Source organism: Corythoichthys intestinalis, chromosome 17 (assembly GCF_030265065.1).
Source record: "Corythoichthys intestinalis isolate RoL2023-P3 chromosome 17, ASM3026506v1, whole genome shotgun sequence".
Classification (NCBI taxonomy): Eukaryota; Metazoa; Chordata; class Actinopteri; order Syngnathiformes; family Syngnathidae; genus Corythoichthys; species Corythoichthys intestinalis.
Genome location: NC_080411.1, coordinates 42,438,741 through 42,459,439, shown reverse-complemented (window position 1 = coordinate 42,459,439; position 20,699 = coordinate 42,438,741). Strand labels below are relative to the sequence as shown.

General features: G+C 38.7%; 1 protein-coding gene across 3 annotated transcripts in view; it reads left to right on the top strand.

Moving 5' to 3' along the window:
* stxbp1a (syntaxin binding protein 1a) overlaps positions 1 to 20,699 on the top strand; it is a 78,156-nt gene that overhangs the window by 31,186 nt on the left and 26,271 nt on the right. For all 3 annotated transcript variants that reach the window (XM_057818528.1, XM_057818527.1, XM_057818529.1), the window contains 11 exons: positions 844 to 947; positions 7,602 to 7,750; positions 11,621 to 11,705; positions 11,805 to 11,935; positions 12,004 to 12,111; positions 12,201 to 12,261; positions 13,576 to 13,641; positions 13,715 to 13,795; positions 16,246 to 16,384; positions 16,609 to 16,718; positions 16,892 to 16,993. In XM_057818528.1, coding sequence (XP_057674511.1) covers positions 844 to 947; positions 7,602 to 7,750; positions 11,621 to 11,705; positions 11,805 to 11,935; positions 12,004 to 12,111; positions 12,201 to 12,261; positions 13,576 to 13,641; positions 13,715 to 13,795; positions 16,246 to 16,384; positions 16,609 to 16,718; positions 16,892 to 16,993 — 1,136 coding nt within the window. The remainder of the gene's footprint in view (positions 1 to 843; positions 948 to 7,601; positions 7,751 to 11,620; positions 11,706 to 11,804; positions 11,936 to 12,003; positions 12,112 to 12,200; positions 12,262 to 13,575; positions 13,642 to 13,714; positions 13,796 to 16,245; positions 16,385 to 16,608; positions 16,719 to 16,891; positions 16,994 to 20,699) is intronic.

Here is a 20,699-nt window from a genome sequence, read left to right as displayed (position 1 = left end):
CAGGAGACGTTCTTTTTCTTAACACGCCTAATTGAACACAACGCAGAACATACTGTATACCATTTGCAGCCACCACTGACAGTCATGGTTGCCCAACCTCCTATCATGCATTTGGTCGGAAAAGTTAAGTTGCTAAAGTATCCTTTAGTGAAAGCACAACAAAAATGATACTCCTATCTCTCAAAAAATAATGTTCACAAAAAGAAAAGCGCTCAATGCAAAGAGAACTGGCATTCCCAATCAAAATAGCTATGCAAAATACACATAAAACTTACTCAGACTTTGCCTTGGCTAGATCTCTAATTAATTTTAAAACTCGCCATTGACACCTTGTGGTGTATTTCAATCACTACCTTACATAGTTAAAGACACTGTGGAAGAACGGCAGGGATCACGATGTGATGTCACCGCTCGGCGACGTCAACAATGGCGAGCTATTAGTTTATTTTTTGATTGAAAATTTTACAAATTTTATTAAAACAAAAACATTAAGAGGGGTTTTAATATAAAATTAATATAACGAACTAAAATTTATCTTTCAAGAACTACAAGTCTTTCTATCCGTGGATCCTTTTAACAGAAAGAATGTTAATAATGTTAATGCCATCGTGTGGATTTATTGTTATAATAAACAAATACAGTACTTTGTACAGCATGTTGAATGTATACATCCGTCTTATCTTTCCATTCCAACAATAATTTACAGAAAAATATGGCATATTTTAGAGATGGTTTGAATTGCGATTAATTACGATTAATTCATTTTTAAGCTGTGATTAACTCAATAAAAAAATTTAATCGTTTGAAAGCCCTAGTTTAAACATTTAATCCTCTCTCCATCAGCCTGCCCCGATCCTTTGTTCAATGAGCTGGTGAAGAGCCGTGCTTCCAAAACCATCAAGACACTGACAGAGATCAACATCGCCTTCTTGCCATATGAGTCTCAGGTAAACATCTGTGATTTCGCCCTGTTCACTGTTCACTGATGAAAACAAATGTGAAAAGGATCGTGAATTTACTGCAGTGGTACCTCGACATACGATCGCTTCGACATACAATCATTTCGACATCCGACGTAAAATTTGACTCGTCATTTGTCTCGACATATTACGACATTGCAAAAAGGGAAAAAAGGTGTTGCTTGCCATTGAAATTAAGAGGTAAATGATAGAAAAATATGAGCCTGGCGTGCACGTCAGTGAACTGGCTCGACAATACAGCTGCAATATGTCTACGATCTCCCATTATTATTATTATTATTATTGTACCATCGGCAAGGAAGTTGCCAGCTTCGTCAGGTTTCTGTCGGTCGTAGCCGATGTCAACAACAACAGAACATGAAAAGAGAAAGTTAAAGCTTTCCACTCTAACGCACTTTTGTTGTCAGTCACACGGTGTGTTCAGGAAAAACATGCAAAACACAACTGCCTCATTAGAACCCGATTCGTTACGTTATTATTATAATCAATAGATGGGGCAAAGCCCCAGACAGTAAAATGACCTACCGTCACCTTTCAAATATCAAAATTTTTGCGTGAGTCAGGGAATTTTTCAAATGACACCCCAAATTTTTACGTTCGCCAGTAAAAGCGGGTTTTTTTGAAAAAAAAAAAAAAAAAAAAAAAAAAAAAAACAGAAAAAAAAAATCAAATCAAAATGTATCTCGTCCTACAATTTTTGACCAAATCGCATAATTTACACATAAAAAATTCCAGGACGGTATAAGGCATAAAAGTTGTCTAAAGAATTTGCCAAAAACTGTCCCATTCATTTCTAATGGGATGCCATTGACAGCCATGCACGTCCAAATTTCCCATTCATTTTCAATGGCAGGAAAACATAGGTCCTTATCATTTTTGACCATTTACCATGACAGCCCATTGACATTTAACTGGCACCCAAGTAAGTCGATGCAATTGACAGCCATGCACGACCATGCTGTCGACGGCCAGGTTTGTTCAAATTTCCCATTCATTTTCAATGGCAAAAAAAAAAAAAAAAAAAAAAAAAAAAAAAAAAAAAAAAACCTATGTGCCTAAATCAACTGGAAGTGACCTAATATCCATAGGACGTGTCCCCAAAATGTCCCCAAATCAACAGGAAGTTACCTGATATCAACAGGACGTGCCCCCCAAATGTCCCCAAATCAACAGAAAGTGACCTGATATCAAATGGGACGTGTCCCCCAAATGTCCCCAACGCAACAGGAATGACTTGATATCAAAGGGATGTCTCCACCAAATGTCCCCAAATCAACAGGAATGACTTGATATCAAAGGGATGTCTCCACCAAATGTCCCCAAATCAACAGGAAATTATCTGATATCTACAGGAAATGTCCCCGAAATGTCCCCAAATCAACAGGAAGTGACCTGATAGATCTGTATCTACCACAGTAAAGCCCCATCGCAATATCTCCAGAAATTGAAGTTTCTAGTTATTATTATATTAGTCTGATTTGTAATTGTAATTTATTTGTTTTTTTATGTGTACTATAATTTTCGCACTATAAGCCGCCACCCACCAAATTTGGCACGAAAACGACATTTGTTCATAGAGAAGCCGTACTGGACTATGAGCTGCTGCTGTCCTCACTGTATTATGGGATATTAACACCAAAAGATATTAACCCGTACCACTTTATTTGACAACTGCGTCAAACGACTGTCATAAAACCAAATGAACCACCATGACACCATGGCAGCAGAGGTTGACTGTCTCCCCCAAGGGAGCAGTGATGACCAAATGACGTTTCTTGAAGCAATGAAGCTTTGAGCCACTTGTCTGCAAAGTTTCTTGACGTTTCTTGAAGCAATGAAGCTTTGAGCCACTTGTCTGCAAAGCTTCATTGCTTCAAGAAACGTCATTTGGTCATCACTGCTCCCTTGGGGGAGACAGTCAACCTCTGCTGCCACCTACTGTCAACACTGTTGTGGTCCAACATAGCTCCTAGCATGCATTGCAGCGCTACAGATGTAAATAACAATTGAAAATCATGTTCTGTGCTAATTATTTCTTCAGCTACTGTTCCAGTTGTTTCATTAATTGCTAGTTATGGTATTTGGTAACACTTTATTTGACAGTGGTGCCATGAGACTGTCAATAGACAATCATAATTATGACATGACACTGTCATGAGCATTTATGAATGCTAATAACAGATGTCAATTAGTGTTATTCGGCAAATTATCTCACTTTTGAATGGATGTACAGTAAAAGATCCAAGCTGGACATAAATGGAGTTAGTGAGAAACTTGCCGGATGACACTAAATGCCATAAGCATTTAGTAATGTCCATAATTCTGACGGTCTTATGACAGTCTTATGACGGCGCTGTCAAATAAAGTGTTACCTATTAACCCAAATAAATCAGCAAATAAGCCGCACTTAACTATAACCTGCAGGGTTAAAAATTAAGGAAAACATAGCGATTTATTGTCCTAAATTGCTATTTGTAATTGTACCTGCAGTGTTTATTCAGGATTTAGCATAGGTTTTTGGGCTGTGGAACAAACAAATTGATTTTTAATGTATTCTTATGGGAAAATCGACCATTTCGACTCACAAATCACGTCCTGGAACGAATTAAAATTTGTATGTAGAGGCACCACTGTATTTTATAAACATCATTGGCTGTGAATTGTTCTCAAAACTGTCATTTCTAATATAGGGAAGTTGACGGTAATTTGCAAGTTTTATCAACAGTCAGTTGATTGTAAACATATTGGGATTTAGAGAATAGCAGGCTGAGATAGATTGTGCAGCTGGATTGGACAGACAAGAACAGTAACAGAGGCACATAAAGGTAATGACAAACCATCAATTGTTCACTGAACACAATGTTACTGAGTCATCAGACTTGCAATAGCAATATCAGCCCGCCTATCTGATTGTCTCTTTCATTCACAAATCTCACATTATTGCCCTTATTATATACAATAAGTTCACCCCCTCAACGTTTATTTGGCATTCCTCCTTTACTTTATCCAAGGATGACTTCTCTCTCCCCACCGTGCTTTGCTCCATCCTGTCTACTGTTATTAATTCAGAGTCAGTGATTTCATGCTCCAGGCAAAGTGCTGCCTCATAGCCCCGCCCACATGCTGATGCACAAGTCCCCTTTTGGATGAGCAAAGATCTACGCAGTGAGTCTCGGCCAATTGTAGCAGGACTAACACAGGGACCCTTCTGCATTGCAGAAGCTTGGTCATGTGATTGTGGGCAGATGGGGTAGGAGGCGTCAGGGATGGATGGAGGAAGAAAACAGGAGAGATGGAAGGAAATGAAGCAAGGACATGTTCAAATTGTAGATGGATTGTCAAAAACCGTAAGAGAGGACAGTGTGGCTTGTTAGTACAGTGGCAACTCTACTCATGAAATAAATTGGTAAGGAAGTAGTTTCCTAACTTAAAAATTCTGTAAGTAGAGACGCGTTTTCCATGTAAATGCCCTTATCCGTTCCGAGCCCCCCAAAATTCAGACATAAATCTTTTATAATTGAAGGAATCTGACCTTTCAGCCAGATAGGCGGAATCACGCCAGTCAGACCGCTGGAACTGTGATTCCACCGGCCTTAGCCGGTGGGATCCCGACAACCCAGCCAAAAGGCCAAACTCCGCGTGTTCACCTTAGTCTTAACCCCTTGTACAGACTCAATTTTAAAAGCTGGAAAAAGGCTTCGAAACATAAGTTGACTATCTATTCCGAGTCGACAGCAATCATACAGCACAGAGAAACCCAGACGAGGATCCAGGGTCACCATATCACAAGTCAACAAAAGATTCCTGAGAAAAATGACAACGATTAGTTAAACATTCAGTCTTTTAAAGGCTCTGGTGAGGCGGGCTGTGGTCCGAAAGAAGTGTGTGTTTGGGCGTTGTTTAGGATTATTGTCTGTTTGTGGATTGGACAGGAGGATTCGGGCGGTACTGTTGTCAGGGCAACAACGAGAATTAAGGATTTTGCCATCCTCATCGCCACGTGAGTGCTGAGTGTTCACTTCTCGGTCGCGGGTTCCTCCGTATCAAATGTTCCTTGTGGCCAGACAAGATGTCCTGCCATTTGTTCTGGACTGTCAGGAAGAGTTGAATGGGGGATTTGATGGTGCAGACGTGGGCTTGTAGATGTCTTGCCTATCACCTGGTTGTCAGCGCCAATCTTGCTCAGTCAGCTGCATGATGTGCGCGTTGGGCTTCCGTGGTCAGAAGGCGTCCTGCATCTTTCAGTCCTTATCTGCCCGTTGTCTTTGCACTGCAAGTTTTAATCATGCCATGTCCAACTGTTCATAATATCAAATATCTTCTGCTTGTTTTTCTTAAACTATGATATAAATGCTATTCATTTTACATTGGGTGTGTTAGAGTAATACAGTGAATACGAGAAAAGATATAATGCATCAAAACATGGAACAAATACATGTTACAATTTAGATTATTGCACAATAAACATAAAATTTGAGTTGTGCATAATGTAAAAAAAAAACAAGAATAAAGAATAAAAGTTAATACACTTATGTAAAGCTGTCTGAACACAAGAGGTGAATGAAGAGGACACTACAATACACACATACTGTTGCAGTAGAGGTCCCTTTCAGCCAGAGTTGGGCAGTAACTTGTTACATTTTCTCCCTTACATTTACTTGAGAAACTTTTTAAAAAAAGACTCTGAGAGTAGTTTTACAGAGCTATACTTCTTACTTTTACTTGAGTAGATTTGTAAAAGAAGAAACGCTACTCTTACGCCTTTACTTTGAGCTACACTCGTCTTTACATTTTTCCTGTTTTTTCTACATACTAGATTCTACTTAATCTACAATAATCACGTGACTCGATTATACCAATCAGGCTTGACGTTCGATGATCATGCCGGCCTGTTCAAACACGTGGCTTCTTTAAAGCACTGTAAATAATGAAGCACAGTGGTACCTCGACATACGATCGCTTCGACACCTGATCTTTTCGACATCCGAGGTGAAATTTGATTCGCCATTTGTTTCTACAGCCGACAACGTACTCAAAATACGACGATTTATGATAGCGCCGCTGTTTCTTTGTTTTCCCGCAAGACGGACGCACGGCGGACTTTCTTGTGAGAAAAAAAACATGGGTTCCAAGAATGCTAGTGCAGGTGGGAAAAAAAGGAAAAAGTGAGGCTTACCAATTGAAGATGAAAATGATGGAAAAATATGAGCGTGGTGTGCGCGTCCGTAAATTGGCTCGACAATACAGCCGTAGAATGTCTATGATCTCGATTGTCCTCCTACGTTCGCCAGTCTTTATAAGTTAAGGTGACAATTATTATGATTGTAACATTACCCCCAAAATCGCCAGCTTTGTCAGGTTTTTAATCATTTATTTCAGAACTTGTCCAACGAAACATGGCTACTGTTCGCCGCAGCTGAACATGAAAAGTGAAAGTAAAAAGTCCTCTCTCACCCTGTCACCTCACCACGCAAAACACATTCACCACATTAGAACCCGATTTGTTACATTATTACAGGTATTATTATTATTATTATTATTATTACTATTATTATATTATTATTCCAATTTTTAATAATAATTTATTTGTTTTGCTCTGTGTAGTATCTATTTGCAATAGTACCAGAAGTACTTATTAAGGATTTAGCGTAGGTTTTCGGGCTCTGGAACGAATTAATGGAATTGTAATGTATTCTTATGGGAAAATCCTGCTCAACATACGACCATTTCGACTTACAAACAAGTTCTTGAAACGAATTAACTTTGTATGTAGAGGTACCACTTTGACATTGAGCGCTGCCATCAACATGACACGAAAGTGTGCTCATCCCAGTTTTTATTTGGCACCGATTGACCATAGAAAACTGGAGATCTTATCCTTGTAATTTCATAATAGGAAATATCCACTAGATGGCAGTCATGCTCTTGGACGAATTATGCTTTTATTTCTGTAGATTTTTTTTTCCTTTGTCGGAATTAAATGATTTTTGGGGTATTTCTTTGCCTTAATGACGTTATGTAATAGGTTATAGTACAGTGTAATAATAACACATCATATAGATAACTTTGTGCTGAGAATTATTATTTTTTTTAAATCAAGCATCGATAGTAGTTATTCACAATGTTACTCATTACTTCAGTATTCTTTTCACCAAATACTTTTTTACTTGTACTTGAGTACTTTTTTTGGATCACTACTTTTAATTTTACTCGAGTATTATATTCATTTTGAATTAACGCTCCTCTTACTTGAGTAAAATTTTTGGCTACTTTACCCACCTCTGCTCATAGCCAACTGGATGCCAGGAATGCTTGGCGATAGCCAATGGCAGAGCAGCTATAAGTATGTTACGTTCAGGAGCTGCGAGTACCAGCCATACTGTATTTTTGCCTTTCATATCCTGAAATTTCTTTCTTAACAAGAGGCAATATTTTCCCTTCGAGGCGTGTCTTAACCTGAAAATTTTGTATGTTGCGACATTCGTAATATTAGAAAAAAAACATTCGCTCAATTGGGAGTTATCTGGTGCTAGAGAATAATTAATGTTCATAAAATGAGAGAAGAACACGACTATAAGAAGCAGCAAAACTCACCCAAGTTGTTTGGTCCTCTCTGCGTAGGTGTACTCTCTGGACAATGCTGATGCCTTCCACAGTTTCTACAGCCCCCATAAGACCCAATTGAAGAACCCTGTAATGGAGAGGCTGGCTGAGCAACTGGCCACACTGTGTGCCACGCTTAAGGAGTACCCTGCCGTCAGATACCGAGGGTGAGCACAAAGGGACGGAAAAGATATAAGAGCAGCCATGCCCGTTTTGTGTGTTGAAGATATTTTGGCGATACAGTAGATCTACAGTGAGGACAATACAATAATTTGATGATTCATTTTATGGGTAGGCTTCCACTTTCACTTAGTGCTTATTTGTCTTCAGTTGCTGTTCAACTCAAGAGGTGAACATAATCAGAAATATATACAGGTATATGTATAAAAAAAAGCATCAACAGTCTTTCCATAAACTTATAAACAAAATTGTGCCTGTCAAAAAGGCCACTTCACAACAGTTTAGCTAAGTAAGCTATTTCATTTAGCCACTGAAATCCTTCATTTATGGTGACCAAGGTTTACACTGTAAATGCTAATATACAACTTAATTAAATATGATAAGTGAACCTAACTCAATTTTTATCAAACTTTTGTGATCACAAATTTTTAATAAGTACTGGACTGTCTCAGAAAATTAGAATACACAATATTCTAATTTTCTGAGACAGTCCTGTACATTAATCCACCATTTAAAGCAGGGGTGTCCAAACTTTTTGCAAAGGGGACCAGATTTGGCGTGGTAAAAATGTGGGGGGCCGACCTTGGCTGACGTCCTTTACATAGAACAATATACAGGACTGTCTCAGAAAATTAGAATATTGTGTATTCTAATTTTCTGAGACAGTCCAGTAGTAATTTGGGGCTAGGAAACATGCCTAACTTGATGCATGGGTGTCACCAGATATGCTGTATTTCACTGGGGTATGTGCCCCAGTATTGATGTGCAGTGTCCCAGTGTACATTTCACCGGTAAATAAATAGATAAAATACATTGGAGTTTTAAGTCTCCATAGCATAATCTACAGAATGCACCCATTTAATATGGTTGTATTACTCTATTCACTCCATACACACAACCTGCACATTGTACACGTTATTACATGATCAATTCTATAATGTCTTTCACATCAAATATGCTTATATTAACAGATTGAATTGAACTGCCCCCCCCCCCAAAAAAAACATAGGTCACACATTTTACTTTATTTATTTATTTATTTTAAAATTTTACCTACTGTATATAAGAGTGTAATGGTATGCAAATTTTAACATTCAAATGATGTGAGAAAAGAAAAGCCTTTTTGTTTTTCCTGTTGTACTGTAACCGCATCAAACCGTGACCCCGTACCGAAGTACGTACTGAACCGTGACTTGTGGGTACTGTCACACCCTTAATATACAGTATATAGATATATTTTTCAATATGCAGGTGAGGCTCTGAATCTCTTCCCTCTCCTGTCTTTGCTCTAGTTGTAATGATTAAAAGAAATCACACAAGGTTTATGGATACATCATAGAAAATTTTAGGGCAAGTGACTATTTTTGATGATAAATAACAAAACCTAATTCCCAGATAGCAGACTGACATTGAATCAGTATGTTTGACCTTTAAATTTTAAAAAATAAACAATGTTGAATCAATGTTGGAAATACTGACACTTGTCGACGTTGAAACAACGTTGTTCTATTGTTTGTCAAGCGATGGTTGGGTAAACATTGTTTTATAGTTGATGAACTCCAAAAATAATAAAGAAAAAAAAAATTGAAATCTAAGTTTTTATTTTATTATTTAGTCAGTATAATATTTTATTAGTCAGCCTAGCTGTTTCTTCTGTCTGTAAAGCAGGACCTCTAAATAAAGGTATCTTTGAAGGCAATAATAGCGTCATGGTTGAAAATGAAGGAAAACTTAACATTGATTCAGCGTTGTTCCAATATTATTAAGAACAGAAATGACGTTTAGGTTTTGTAAGGATTTCAACATAGAAACCACATTAATTGAGGGTGCAAAAATGATGACAAATCAACGTCCGCTGTCAACGTTGATTCAACAACATAAGATCGACAGCGGAACGTTGATCCAACATCTTTTCAATGTCGGTCTGCTATCTGGGTTATTATTATATTGTAGCACAACGCCCACTTGCTGATGATAATGCATACTCAACAGGAAAACAGTCCATTATACCCACCTGAACGCCACGAATTGTATGTTAAAAAAAAAAAAAAAGTTGCCTGAGAGTTTAAGATGACACTCGCCACGCTAGATGCTACTGCGAGCCACCTAGCATCACGTTTGCAACTGCTCTCTCCGTGTCTCCTGCGTCACTCAACCAAATTGTAGTAAAGTGCGTCTTCACATCCTCAGTAACGGCATTGGCATGAAAAGATGGGAAAAGTAATTAGATTACTCACTACTGACAAAGATAACGCCGTTATATTCTAACACTGTTATTAACAACACTGGTGTGTGCCCTGTTGTAATGTCACTAAGCAGGCTGATTCATATTTGTGTTTAAAAAAATATATATATATATATTTACCACTTGCAGTAGCAATCATGCCACGAAAGGAAAGAATAAAATGTTTTGTTGACCCTTGCTGGTTTGGAATAGGTTGCTACTTTTTAAATATAGAATAAATACTGTATATAATTACGTAATACATCTGCAATGACTCTTCTTTCTTTTTATAAATTGTACTAACGAGACAGCCGGGTTGGCAATTACATACTCTGCAAAAGGTGCCCTTTTTGCCCCCTCTGAGCACCTGCCCCCCAAATTGTCTGTGCACGCTAAAGATGTCCCGATCGATCGGCCGATCGGGTCCGATCACGTCATTTTCAAAGTATCGGAATCGGCAAAAAAATGTCAGCCATGCCTTTTTATATATATATATATATATATATATATATATATATATATATATATATATATATATATATATATATATATATATATATATATATATATATATATATATTTATTTTAATTAAATCGTTTTCTAATTGTATTTAATGTTAAAGATATAATATGTTACACCTATCCAGAGTCTTTAGTTTAGGCTTAAGGTAGGGTTATCAAATTTATTCCAATAGCAGCCGTAATTAATTTTTTAAAAAATGTATCACATTAAAATATTTAACGCAATTAATGCATGTGCTGCACGACCCACTCATACATTATAGTGCTTCATCTGTAATGGCGCCGTTTTGCTAACACAGAGAGCTAAAAGGCAGCGCAGAGTGAGTAGAGTGAATTTTGGCAGCCTTTAGATCCTTATTTTAAATGGCTAAAACCTTACAATCCCTCTTCCTACAATTAATTATATCATGGGAAACCTTGTGGGGGGAGCAAGGTAACAATTGATCTTTGTCTTAACACCTTACATTATAGCCCATCGCAGAGAAGATATATGAATTGGTAGCACTACACACAGTCGTGGTTTCACTGGTCATGGTTCCACTTCCCATCATGCATTGGGCATGGCCTTCAGTATCATTTACTGAAAGCTCAACAAATACACTAGATGGCAATATTTAGTCACAATATACAAAGTCACAAGTCTTTCTATCCGTGGATCCCTCTCACAGAAAGAATGTTAATAATGTAAATGCCATCTTGAGGATTTATTGTCATAATAAACAAATACAGTACTTATGTACTGTATGTTGAATGTATATATTTGTCCGAGTTTTATTCATTTTTTTCTTAATGCATTGCCAAAATGTATATGATGGGGGAAAATTATCGGGAATGATTGGAATTGAATCGGGAGCAAAAAAAAGCAATCGGATCGGGAAATATCGGGATCGGCAGATACTCAAACTAAAACGATCGGGATCGGATCGGGAGCAAAAAAACATGATCAGAACAACCCTAGTGCACGCCACTGGCGAAATGTGATTCTATCCGTTTCAAACCACTTACTGTACTTGCTGCCTGTTGCTGTAGTTCAAATGTGAATCAGAATGTTGTCATTTGTATTTATTCCTCACACATGGTTCCATCCATCTGGCATCTGTCCATAAATTAGGGACTACAAAGACAATGCGACCCTGGCTCAGCTGGTTCAAGATAAACTGGATGCCTACAAGGCTGATGACCCTACCATGGGAGAGGTCAGCCTTATTTTATTCCATTTTGACCAGGATTTCTATGAGTATACTTCTTCTTTTCACATTGAGAGTAAAGATAACATTGTGTGTCTAAATGTGCAGGGTCCAGATAAGGCTCGTTCACAGTTGATCATCTTGGACAGGGCCTTTGACCCTGTCTCACCTGTGCTGCATGAGCTCACCTTCCAGGCTATGGGCTATGACTTGCTGCCCATTGAAAACGACGTTTACAAGTACACAAAGTTTTTAAAACAATTAAAGACTGTCTGTAATCTATTTGACTTAAACTGTTTTTGCTCAGGTATGACACTAGTGGCATGGGAGACTCTCGTGAGAAAGAGGTTCTTCTGCATGAAGACGATGACCTGTGGGTCAGCCTGAGACACAAACACATTGCAGAGGTGTCCCAGTGAGTACTTTCCTAATCATACAAACATCTTTACAGTAGTTCTCAAGTCGTATCTAGAAATATACTAAACATTTTTTCAATACATTCAGGGAAGTGACACGTCAGCTGAAGGAGTTTTCTTCCAGCAAGAGAATGAACACTGGAGAAAAGGTAGAAGTTGGACTACAACTCTCTGTTCCCCTTGCATCTTTTTTCAGTATATGGTGGAAAACACTCAGGTGACTTGAAGTTTCGCTCTAAGACCCCCAATTTACCAAACTTTCAAAATTTTCCGAAACGCATGTGTGATACATCATTGGAAAGCTTAAAACCTCAATTTTCTGGGGGAAGAAAAATTTGAACAGGAGGACATTTGGGAAAAAAAAACAAAAAAAAAACAACATTTTTTTAAACAGCAAAACCCTATCTGGAGGTGAGAGCACGCGAGAGCAGAATTACAGACACCATGACTTTAACGATATATTATCGCGTACTTACCTTGTTTCGATCCAAAACTCCATGTAGCATGTATCATGGAGTGTCAAGACACAGATGAGAATGACCACAGCTGGATTTTTTGGAGATTTTATGGGTGAAACATGGTAATATAACAAGGGTCTCGATGCAGAAATCGCAGACATCAAGGAGTGGTCGAGACTTTCTTTTTCTTATATATTCCCTTTTAAACGTTTATTTTTTTTTTCAATTTTTTTTTTTGTTTGGATCGATTATTTATCATCTAACATATTGGAGAAAACACGACAGTAACAAAAAAAAAATACAATTAAGCGATAGTTATGAGGTAGATATCTGTGACTTTTTTACAGACGCCATTTTTTTCATTGTGACATAATTTGTTTAAAAGTTTAAAATATGTGAGTGAATAATTTTTTAAAGTCTTTTTTTTTTTTTTTTAAACGAAATATGAGACATCAATTAATGATTCTAAGCTAAAAACAACAGACATTTTGAATAATAAATATAATTAATTACCTTCGTTTTATGGCTGGGTTGAAACAAAAGCAGTTGCGCGACGTCTGTAAACGGGCGTTTTCAGGGTAAAAGGGACAAATTAAAAACAGTTCGGGGGCTTAATGCGCCATGAATCTGCTATGGCAGCATATAGACATATTGTTCTGTCAAACACAACAGTTGTTTTGGCTTAAAATACAGCAGTTTCTTTTAAAGAGGAGTGCAAGAGCAGAAACTGCTTTTTCAGCCTTTTCTGTGTTTTCCGCCATATACAGTATAAAGATTTTGGAAAATGGCAAATCTCCAAAGAAATATTTTTTTTGTTTACTTTCTACGAAATGTGAAACATGCCCAAGGAACAGTAATGCCAACATAACATAGAATGAACATTCACTAAATGTTTGTTAGGTTATCAAACATGTTGCTCTGTAGTGCTCGGTTCTTGCCTCAGTGGATGGTTTATGATAAACAACTGACGGCTTGTGTAATTTGATGTTGATTGTCTTTCAACAGACCACAATGAGGGATCTGTCCCAGATGTTGAAGAAAATGCCTCAGTATCAGAAGGAGCTAAGCAAGGTGTGGATATGTCCACACTGGTTCTTTTACTTATCTTTGTGGGAATGCTAACTAAGTATGCTGCGTTTTCTAGTACTCCACTCACCTGCAGCTTGCTGAAGACTGCATGAAGCATTACCAGGGGACAGTAGACAAGCTGTGCCGTGTGGAACAGGTGAAATTGCAGCAACAACAGAAGACATTATTTTACTTAATTATAGCACATTTATTATGGTCATTAGCCGGAGACCCTGTTGTGAATTTCTTCGTTTCCATTAGGGGTGTGACAATATATCGAAAAGGTGATATATCACGATACTTTGTAGCCTGAAAGGTTATCGATATGCTCTCACCATAAACTATTAGTCGACGAGACAGCTCCTGCAGACGTTGCGCCACGGCTTTTCGTAGGGGGCCGGGCCAGGCAGAGCGTCGTGGCAGCTTTCACTGCGATAAACCCAAACACGCTGCATTCTAATGCCGGATTTAGGTGGAAACATGAAAAACGTTTTGGTGCATGCCAGCAAGCCGGAGTGTCTCAAGAGATATTTGGTTGAGGATTCAAGGTAATTATTATATAAAATGGCAAAATGTATGCACTTTGAAACTTTGTGACAAAAAGGAAATGAACGGGAAAAAATTAGCGTAACTTTAGCTTGAAATACTTACGTAAAATGAATGATAACTGCCAAAGCAAGAATCTAGACTGTTGGAGAAATTCCAGGATTTACGCATTTATTTACAAGAATTTTTGTGATGGCCACCATGTTGGTTTTTGTACCCATACACAATAGCAGAACTTTACATTTAAATAATCAGATAATTTTTGGCCAACTCCCCATTTTTTTAGCAAAAAAAGTAGTATTTAGACATTTCTGCGTCCATACAAAAAAAGGGCTTTTACGTGTTTTATTTCATGTAACATTCAATCTAAAAACGATGAGGGCCAGATAATCGGCAAGACGTGTTGAGGCAATTGTGACATCGGAATTCAACCTAAATAAGATGTGATTGTATATAGAAAATGCAAAATTTGCTTTGTTGGGTAAAATTAAGATGATTCTGTCTCAAGAATCAAGTTTCTGATGTAAAAATTGAGTGATTTATTAGGTGTTGAAAACTTGTGTCACTGTCACTCTTTAGCTACATAAACAAGTCGTTGGTTTTGCCATTCAAATTTGAACCTGAGCAAAAAAATGAGCAGGACCGCACTGTCAATGTTTTACAAAATGAGCGGGATTCAAACCCACGTCTCCCGTGCGACAGGTGAGACTATACTTCCGCATGATGTCAAAGTCATGATTTTCCGTGTAAAGCAATTGCAATTCACATGCATAGTTTGTCTCTATGTGGTTAAACCTGAAAGGGAAACGCAACTATATAGAGAGTGCGGCTGGCTTGACCACAGAATTACAAAATGCGGCTCACTTCACCGCAATGTCTGTTACGGACCGCAAATGGAGAAGCAAGCAGACAACAATAACATAGGGATTGCGTGAAAGGGTTTATTGAACACGCAAAAAAACAGGCGATCACGAAAAGGGAGACCTAAAAAGGGTCTGTGACAGTAGGTCGGGCGCAATAAAAAAAAATTACAGCGAGAAAACCGCAGTGAGTGGCAGATGAACGGACAAACCAAGGCAAAGATGCAACTCGGAACGAAGGGGTCAGGAATACAAACTGTCAGATGGCAGCAAGTCAATATCTTGGCAAGCCGCCTTGGATCGGTTTAAAGATACTGCTGATGAGCTGGAATTAGATGCAGGTACGACGTCGGGAACTCATCCCACAGCTTTGTAAAAAAACAATCTGACCAGCAGCAGAATGTGAAAAAATCATGTCAGTTGTCATACCAGCTTCGCAGCTTTGCATTGCACGCGTAAAACATGGCGCCCTCCGTAGGTCAAAACATGTACTAAATATTATAGATTTTTAAATCAATGGCAATGATATATGTGTTTCTAATAACATATTTTAGTAAAAGAGAACAATTGTGGCTTATTAGAGACTACAAGTCTTTAAGTCCGTGGTTACTTCTTGTTGATTTTGAGTCACTACCTATTCATTTGAAGATATTCCTTAGTCAATTCTTTTTCAGTAACCCAAAATCAACAACAAGTGATCTGTAAATGTCCCAAAAGCAACAGGACGTGACCTGAGAATGTCCCAAAAGTAAAAGGAAGTGAAAATCAACAACTCATTGGTTTCCACTGACGGTCATAGACGTCCAATCCGTTAGAAGTGGGAGGCACCCTCTCAGTTCACATGGATAGGTCGTCTACTAGTGAAAAATGCATTCCAATTCACAGCAGAAGGATGAAAATAGCTTGTTTTTCTCTTTATTAGTTGCGTCATAGAATATCCGAGAGTGATTTCCTGACCAATGTATCGATAATTGTTCTATCGCCAAACCGTGGGAGCATTATTATCGTGAGCCTTGTATCGCAAACCATATAGCATTGTGAGCTATGCAGAGGTTCACACCCCTAGTATCTGCTTTGTTGCGTCACGCTGATACGGGTTGAAATATGTATTTGTTGGCCTGTGCGATTATGTAATGATTGACTGTCAAGAGTTTAAATGTCGAAGTAATAAGCTCTTGGACAAACAAGTTGTTTGTTGTAGGACCTTGCGATGGGCACAGATGCTGAGGGGGAAAAAATTAAAGATCCCATGAGGGCTATCGTACCCATTCTGCTGGATGCCAATGTCAGCACATACGACAAAATCCGCATCATCCTGCTCTACATCTTCCTCAAGAATGGTATGAAAAACACCACACAATTTATATGGTGTAGTTTTGTTCCGCACAGAACTACATGTTATATAAAAGAAGATAACTGTATCCTCACTAAAATTGAATGTGTTCTTTGTTGGCCACAGTAGACAAAAGCAATTACAGCTTTTCCACTGTCACAATATAAGAACTGCTAATGACAACCATTCAGTGCACAAGGGGATTATGTAATGTGTATGTGTGTGTTGTAGGCATAACGGAGGAGAACCTGAACAAGCTCATCCAGCATGCTCAGATCCCCCCTGAAGACAGTGAGATAATCACCAACATGGCTCATCTGGGAGTCCCCATTGTCACAGACGTAACATTTCACTCCTTCTCTTTGCACTACATATTTAAGTCCACCAAGAATAACAATTGGATGTTATACATGCTATTTTTCATTTGAATGTATTGACTGTATACTGCATGATTCAAGTAACTCTCTGAGATATGATTTTAAATTTGATTTGATCTCACATTTTTTTTCTTCAGTCAACCCTCCGCAGAGGCAAGAAATTGGACAGAAAGGAGAGAGTGAGCGAGCAGACCTACCAACTGTCCCGCTGGACACCACTGGTTAAAGACATCATGGAGGTGTGTAGTCCTAATTCACTGCTGCAACTAATGGTTATTTTTATAATCGATTAATCGGACAATTAATTAAACGATTAATTGGATAAATGTCACTTTTTCAATGACCTTCACAATTTAAGTTGTTGTTTTAGGCATGTTGTAAGTAACAATAAAGACAAAAAAAATTACTTTTTTTTTTCAAAAGTAATATTTTATGACAGCTTCCTGACTCAACTGCAGTGTTTTAAGTACATAAAACTTGTTAAAGTTTTAATAAAGGTTCAGAGTATAAAACAAAAATAATTTCTCAGTACGCAAATCAGACAAAAGTCCTGTTCATTCAAACAAAAAAGTGCTTCTGACTGACATATTTTTTTCTCGTGGCAAAACGCTGATATAAATTGTGTCATTCATTTTCTTTAAACAAAGTAAACAACAAAATCAAATAAGGACAAGGCAGAGTGTAATGAATCGTTTTTTTTTTGTTTTTTGTTTTAATCAAACAGTTCATAAATGCAATCCAACCCCAATTTTAAGGCACACTCTCTTGTATGATAATTTAGTTGAATGGGAATTTGTTTTGAGACTCTAAACCAGTGGTTCTTAACCTTGCTAAAAGTACTGAACCCCACTAGTTTCACATGTGGATTCACCGAACCCTTCGTGATTAGATAATTAAGCAATTTTTTTTCAAATTCAAAACCGATATATCTAAGCTAGCAAGCTAATGATTTAGCAAATTTCCGTTTAAAACTCTTCTCATTTTGACAGCATGTCTTATAAACAGGTCAAAATTTGAGACTACGCTGCCCATTGGTCTGTTGTATTCCCTCATACCAAGTGCGAGTCAACCTTCCACTGAGCAAACCAGTTCCTCCTCCCATCAGATCGAGGACTAGCAGTTAAAAGAAATCGATCAAGCCTTTAAATTGGGAGCAAACCAGTCCAAAACCTGGTCTAAAACGCCACTTTGGCTAGATTTAATCATTTTACAAAGACAGGGCTCTGCGTTTCTTTACCTTCACCGAACCCCTTAGACTTTCTCGATCTGGGTTCGAGCAACCCAGGTTAAGAGCCACTGCTCTTAACTGTTATGTGAATGGGTTGATGTGTGTGGTTTCTTTATAAAAAGAAATGAGACAACTTTACAATCTAACAATAAATCAAGTGCTAATATGCTTCTCTAAAACACAACACAAACGGGCACTTAAGACACTGATTGGCATAATTGCTAACTAGCTTAGCGCTCCGTGCTAAGTAGTTACGTCTCATCAACAAAGAATACAAACACTACAAATGGCTTCATTTACTCACCTCTGACAGAGGCACACTGGATCTAATGACACAAAGGACAATCTAACTCTCAACACTTCCTAATACAGATTTCTTAATACAACAACCCACCATGAATGTAGCAGTGAACTCTCTCTCACTTGCTCTAATCACTGGCACGCGTGCAGCCTCACATTGCATCCAAACAGGACTGCTCATAGCTGCCAGCAAAAATCGATTATCAAATTAGTTGGTAACTAATTTATTAATCGACTAGTTGTTGCAGCCTGAAAAATGACTCAACCACCCAGTCACAAGTCACTCACAAAGTCACAAAAATGATAGATTCAGATTCAGAGATTTATTTGTCATTGACACCAGCTCTCACAAGATGACAATAGATGACAGCGAAATTCCGTTCGATGAGTGAGCATCAGGCCGTTGCAGACGTTCCCCGCCGCCAACTTCTCTCTCTTCTTCAGAATCTACACAGCAAGTTACAAGTAGAGGAGTTACAGAAGTTACAGTACACACATATATCATACAACATAGCAGGGATATGACACGACACACAGGTCACGTGCAGGGATTTTTTTGTACGAAAAAGAAGGACAACTACCAGTCATGGCTGGAGTAAGGGGGGGAGGCGCCTGTGATAGTAAGAAAAAGGCGGTGGCAGACTGGAGCTGGGGAGGTTGTGTGTGAGTGTGTGTATGCACAAGTGTATCAGTATTGAGTCAAATTTGCGCTCCTCAGGGCGTAGGTGAAACCTCATGACCTTTAAGTCATTGCCAATAGTCACGGTCTGCCTCGACATTGCCGTCACCTTGCTCAAGGTAGCATCCACTTTTCTCCATCCTTCCTCGGACCGAACCGCGAGTCCACGGAACCAGTTCTCGATCCGAGCCTCGACGCGGTCCTCCAATGCCTTGAATCGCACCGTTTGATCCGTGGTCAATTTGTTGATTTCCTTGAAAGCTGCCATCTTGGAAACTTTCCGGTAGAGCAGGGCACCTCCTAAGCCAACCAGAAGGAACCCCACGACCATCACGCCAAACAGCCAAATATCCTCGATATCTCCCACGGATAGGACAGTAAGACACTCTGGCTTCCAGTGATCCCATGAATCTCTCACGTATCCAGCGGCGAAGGTACCATCTGGGCAGGACGGCTCTCCTGGTACACCGTGTCTTGTTGAAAAAATCTTGTCAATTGTGCTGAGAGACCAACTAATCAGATCCATTTTCGTATGAGAGACCAGCAACAGTTGATCCACAGAGGAAATACAAGCAGACAGACTAGACCATGGGTGTCCAAACCTGTCCTCAAGGGCCGCTGTGGGTCCTGGTTTTTGTTCCTACCAATCGAGCACAGACAGTTTAACCAATGAAGTTTGTGCTAAAACACAGCACCGAGACCGTGCTTATCAAAGTCCTAAATGATATTCGTCGGAATACCGATGCAGGCAAATCATCTGTTCTGCTACTATTGGATCTCAGCGCCGCATTTGACACGGTTGATCACAACATACTACTCAGCAGATTGGAACAGTGGGTAGGGCTTACTGACACTATTCTTCAGTGGTTCACATCCTATTTACATGATAGAGATTTCTTTGTGTCAATTGGAAACTATCAGTCAGAACGAACCAAATTCACGTGTGGAGTCCCTCAAGGGTCAATTCTTGGACCACTCTTATTTAACATCTATATGCTTCCGTTAGCTCAGATAATGGAACAGTATGACATCTCCTATCACGCCTATGCAGATGACACACAACTGTACATTTCTGTGTCCCCACATGATTATAGTCCCTTAGTCTCCCTGAGTAAATGCATTCATCAAATCAATGAATGGATGTGCCAGAATTTTCTCCAGTTAAATGTGGAGAAGACAGAGGTGATCATTTTTGGGCCAAAAAAGGAAAGGTCAAAGATAAGCAGCCAACTTAGCACAATGTCACTTACAGCTACAAATCAAGTCAGAAACCTTGGCGTAATTATTGAGTCAGACCTAAAATTTGATAGCCATATAAAGTCCGTCACTAAATCCACTTATTACCACCTAAAAAATATAACCAGAATTAAGGGGCTTCTGACTCAACAAGACATGGAAAAACTTATGCATGCATTCATTTTCAGCAGATTGGACTACTGCAACGGTATATTTACAGGTCTTGATAAAAAATCAGTCAGGAAACTGCAGCTAGTACAGAATGCTGCAGCCAGAGTCCTCACAAATACAAGGAAGCTGGACCACATTACACCGGTTTTGAAATCGCTACACTGGCTTCCAGTGAGTCAAAGGATAGACTATAAAATACTACTGCTCGTCTACAAAACACTTAATGGCCTTGGACCAAAATACATGCTTGATTTGTTAGATTCCTATCAGACATCTAGACCCCTAAGGTCGTCTGGAACGGGTCTTCTGCATGTTCCAAGAACAAGAACCA